The 5,269-nt window shown below is 38.8% G+C and overlaps 1 protein-coding gene across 1 annotated transcript; it reads left to right on the top strand.

The window, feature by feature from the left end:
* The first annotated feature begins 697 nt into the window (after positions 1 to 697).
* Positions 698 to 4,983, top strand: LOC141827580 (putative protein phosphatase 2C 66). The gene is made up of 5 exons (XM_074714871.1): positions 698 to 1,045; positions 2,045 to 2,428; positions 2,711 to 2,828; positions 3,149 to 3,372; positions 4,180 to 4,983. Exons 1-5 carry the CDS (start codon positions 719 to 721, stop codon positions 4,729 to 4,731), a joined length of 1,605 nt encoding a protein of 534 aa, XP_074570972.1. The 5' UTR covers positions 698 to 718; the 3' UTR covers positions 4,732 to 4,983.
* Positions 4,984 to 5,269: the final 286 nt, after the last annotated feature.

Raw genomic sequence — 5,269 nt, 5'->3', positions numbered from 1 at the left:
CCCGCTTGCTCAGCCCTAACACATACACAAGAACACAATGCAGATGGACTGAAAAAAATAAAGTTTTTTTCTTGTACGCCTGATATCTTTAGGCAAATCCTAAAGCTCAAGAGTTGATAAGTTAGGTGGTATAAGAGGAGCAACTCTAATTAAAGCAAATTGAAATACTACGATAGAGAGGAAGTTGAGGAGGCGATAGATAGATGGTGCGGTGGAGTTAATCGACGAAGATGAGGAAGGACAAATATATGATTTTGAAGTAGGAGGATTCGAAAAGGGTCAATTTATTTTCCAAAAAGCATAAAATATTTAAAAAATTTATTATGTTTTTTCTACCTACTTCGCCCAATCAATTCAGAATTTAAGGATGAAATTGATTTATAAATTTAAAATCGATCTACAAACAATCCAATCCATCCGATCGGACATTATATCGAAAACAGTGTGAATGTCTTTTTAATTTAAAATTAAAATAGGATTTATTTCCGTCCAACTAAAAAAATAAGATAATTTTATTTTATTTTTAATAATTTAGATACTTTGCTATTCACATTTAAAACGATCTTTTAAAATATTCATAAATTCAAATTGTATTTCTCTTCTTATTCATTTGAGAATAATGCAATTAATGCCCAACCACGGCGGCAGCCCCACGTATACACCCTCCTCGCCATTTTTCAACCTCCCTCACTCTCTCTCTCTCTCTCTAGGCTGCTCGATGGGCTGCTGTCTCTCGTCGACCCGGCCGTCGCCGGCCTCTAGCGGAACCCTAACGGGAGGCTACGACGGAGGCGGCGTCTCTTCCCTTTCCGGCCGCTTCGGCTCAAGGAGCTGGGGAGGGAGGAGGAAGGCGAGCAGGGAGAAGCATAAGAAGGCTGGTGGCGCCCGCCGTGCCGGGGCAGCCGAGTGTGCCGGCCGCACCGAGGAAGACGAGCTCCAAGGCGCGCCCGGTCGGATGTCCTCGAATGGCGCCAGCGAGGCGGCTTGCCTCTACACGCAGCAGGGGAGGAAGGGCACCAATCAGGATGCTATGATCGTGTGGGAGGTACCTGTCCTGGAGCTCGAGCTTCTTTTGTTCGATTGGAAGACATTTCCTTCTCCTTTCAAAAAACAACTTTTTGATGAGTTTGTTGATGAATTCCGAAATTTCCGCCTAATTATTATTATTTTTTTGTTTTAATTGTGATTGAAACTTCAGCTGTTTGCGTTTGTATCCTTTTCCTTTAACTTGCGAGATTCAGTCCCTTTGCGGCTGATTCCTCTGATTCTCTTTTGACCTTTCATTCTACTAAGCATTCTTCAATTACGTTGACTTGATATTCCTTAGTGAACCTTGTGAGATCGTCGGAGAGAGTTATCATTTTTTATTCTTCTTGTAACTGGCAGATTATTAGCTGATGTTTATTCAATTGGCCAAGAAAAATCTTTCATCATGATGTATTTGGAGTATGGTTTTCCTTTGCTTTCCTATGATTCCTCTTCATGTTCCTTTTAGTAATTTATTGCAGTTTTTCCATTTTACCTAAGAAAGTAGAAACCCTAGTCCTTTTGCCTTTCTAAGTGAAAGTTGAGTCTCTTCCTTTCTTTCTAATGAGTTATTGCCATGCAAAAGAAAGAAAAGGCAACGCAACAACTCTATTTCTGCATGAAAAAGTAGCTGGGAACACTCAAAGAGTGGTACACTTATTGATCATCTTTAACTGCCATCAGCATTGCTTATTCTAAGTTTTGACGAGTAATGGCTTCCGAAACCTTCAAATTTCTGTTTGCTATTTGAATTGGCATTTGTAATCATTTTTGTTCTGATGTTCTGCTTTGCCAATGACTAGAATACCAGAATGTTTGAGGCACTTAAAGTTTGAACATGAATTAATAATCCTTGTGTTTCGTTGTATAATATGCTTCTCAATCGAAGCGAGCATATATTATCCAAATCTTGCTTTTATTATATTCACATATTATTGGAAAAACAACTGAAAATGCAATATCAAGCAGATATATTGAGCCTTCAGCTGATTTTTGTGCTATAAATGTGCAACTGTAGAATTTTGCTTCATTGAAAGACACTGTCTTCTGTGGGGTGTTTGATGGCCATGGGCCATATGGTCATATGGTTTCAAAGAAAGTCAGAGATTCTCTTCCTCTTAAGTTGTCCACCAGTTGGAGAGCTAGTCTCACCAATCACGAAAGCCCTGATCTAAATGGTAGCATTTCTGGCAGTAGGAACTCTGAAGAAACAGTATCAATTATTGATGATGACGGGCGTGATGCTTTAGATGTTGATGAAAATGAAGAATTGCCAGAGATGTATCTTCCATTGAAGCAGTCTTTTCTCAAATCTTTCAAGTTGATGGACAAAGAGTTGAAGTTTCATCCGACAATTGATTGCTTCTGCAGTGGAACTACCGCTGTCACTATAGTAAAGCAGGTAATAAATTAAAATTAAATTTCTCTATGCTCAAAGTTATTGTCCTACTTCATCTTAGATATTTCTCATAATTTAAAATGTTTTCTTGTAGAAAAAAAATATTAATTCTTCATCTTAAAAATTTCAAATCGTTTTAGCTTTGTTTCTCAACATACAAGATTCATCTACTTCATTTCAAGTTGATGCGGCTGTATTAAGATAATTGCTAAAAGACTTGAGTTTTTGTTTTGCCTTTAGAGATTGTTGGCCGCTAAATTTATAACACTCTATTCCACACACCAGGGACAGGATCTTGTTATTGGAAACATTGGCGACTCAAGAGGAATATTGGGAACACGAGATAAGGACAATAACTTGATAGCCATGCAGTTGACTGTTGATCTGAAGCCTAATCTTCCAAGTACTGTTTTTTTAAATATCTTTTACGTATTAACATCTAAATCAATTTTGTCATAGATAATTATTAAAGAAAATATGCTTTAGTTTCTGCTAGGGGCCTTTGGAGTTAAGTAGGGTACCTATCATCAACCTTTTCTTTATTTTTAGTAATCGATTTTAAGAAGTGAAATTAGTTATACCTTATTCGATGCCCAGTATGATGCCGTTTCATATCTACTTCTCTACATTGATAAATAATCTCACTTCTCAAGCTGCATTCTGTTACTCTTCCTTGCATATTAGGTTTTCTTATAGTACTAAACTCAGAGATGGTGTCACCAGGGGAAGCTGCTAGAATCCAGCAATGTAAAGGGAGAGTTTTCGCACTGCAGGATGAACCAGAAGTTGCACGAGTATGGCTACCAAACAATGATTCTCCTGGTTTGGCTATGGCCAGGGCCTTCGGAGATTTTTGTCTCAAAGATTATGGTCTAATATCAGTTCCAGAAATTTCATATCACCGTCTGACCGAGAAAGATGAGTTTATTGTTCTTGCCACTGATGGGGTATTTTTCCATTGCCTACACTGGTGTGACAAGATTTTGATTTGTGTCTAGCAGAAAATCTTCGATATCTAAATCATGAAAAATGAGATTTGGCCAAATTGCGCTGTTTCCCATGGGTCCATTATTGCTTGGTTCTTTTTAAGATTCAAACTATCCAATATGCTCAATCTATTTGTGCTCTTATTGCACCTTTTTTAAACAATCTTTTTAGTTATTATCATTTTGAGTAAAATTGTGTTTATTGACATCATCATTTTTGTGAAATCTATCTTTTTGAATCAGTAGGAAAAGTGGCTTAATATATTGCTTCAAATTCTTAGATTCTTCTGAGAAATCTATCCTTTTTATTCACTCGTCCTGAAACCGATTCCTTTATCTGAGATGCCAGCACCTTATTGAATGGAGATTACCCTTCTTCAGTTACTATTGCAGTGATCAGATGTTAGAGCTGAAGGCGAAAGTAGAAAATCTTCATCGAAGCATGATTCAATGTATTTAAGTAGATTGATTTTGGGGTTTGTGGGCATGTTTTCTTTCCTATCATTTGTTCTTTAGATGTATATTTGAAATGCTTGCAATCGTCTTATCATAGCTGGTAAAAAACTTATCCCCAGTAACTGATTTGGTTACATGGGAATCCCTTTACCCAACTATGATGCGAACCAGAAAATTTTTTAGTCATTTCTCATTTGCTTACTTCAATAGAGTAATTTGGGTACCTGATATTTATCTGCATGGCTTCAGTAACAGATTTCCATTTTGTTTTTGTTCTTGTTTTCTAATATAAGAATTGACTATGTGGTGCAGGTATGGGATGTCCTTTCTAACAAGGAAGTTGTAGACATCGTTGCTTCTGCACCCTCTCACAACACTGCTTCTCGGGCTATTGTCGACTGTGCGGTACGTGCCTGGCGACTTAAGTTTCCAACATCTAAGGTTGATGACTGTGCGGTGGTTTGTCTATTCCTGGAAAGCATATCGTCATCTGATCCACCCCAGACACTTAACCCTGAGAAGGTTTACACTGAGCCACTAGAGACGACAGCGGCGAGCATTAACGAAAAGCAAATGGAGGGGAAGCAAGAAATGCAAGATTTCACCTCCCCCGGTGGTCCAACTCTTGCGTCGGAACAATCTTGTAGCATTCGCGAAGCAGATGAGACAGTCCAAGTTACTGAACAAGCGGAAAGTATGCCAGAAAGGTCTCGATCTATCAGGAGCCTCGCCGATTGCATATCCACTAGAGAGGAGGAGGAGTGGTCTGCCCTGGAAGGTGTTACCAGGGTGAATTCCTTAGTCAATCTCCCAAGATTTTCGTCTGATGAAAGGAGCTCCATGAGCTGGGAAAATAGGTTGTAATAAGCCACAGTCACAAGCACCTTATTGTCGAAATCCCTGTTTCCTTAAATACCGAATGCAACACGAAAAAAGGATGAAGGTGAAGCGAAAAACAAGTTCGTCTCATGGATTTGAAGATTTTGTTCTAGTAGAAGTTTGTCTTTCAATTTCGAGTGGCTGCATTGCTTGTGGAAGCACCATGAAAGACCTCTGCACCTTCTCTGGTTGGATTTGTATTGGAGATTATAATTCTACTTTACAATATTCTTTTTACTATCCAGAACAAGACTAGTAGTTCCTCAATCAATTCAAACAAACTATACAGAACTCATTAGGGGAAGAAATTTACAGATTCCCTCTTTGATTAAGAAAGTAGGAACCCTAGAACACTTGCACACGTGATGAAGACAACAGAAACAAGGCTCTGGCTCATTTGGCCAGGACATGAACTTGAATCAGTTTGCGACTGCGGGGCACTGGCAGTGCATGAAAGCCCCTCCTTTCCCTCTCGGCATTCATTGGCAAACAATCCTGGTGGGTAATGACCAGAGAGAGTGAT

This window comes from Curcuma longa, chromosome 1 (genome assembly GCF_044706935.1).
Source record: "Curcuma longa cultivar G26 ecotype Majalengka, Jawa Barat chromosome 1, ITB_CL_G26_1.1, whole genome shotgun sequence".
Taxonomy (NCBI): domain Eukaryota; kingdom Viridiplantae; phylum Streptophyta; class Magnoliopsida; order Zingiberales; family Zingiberaceae; genus Curcuma; species Curcuma longa.
This window is presented reverse-complemented; position numbering and strand designations above follow the sequence as displayed.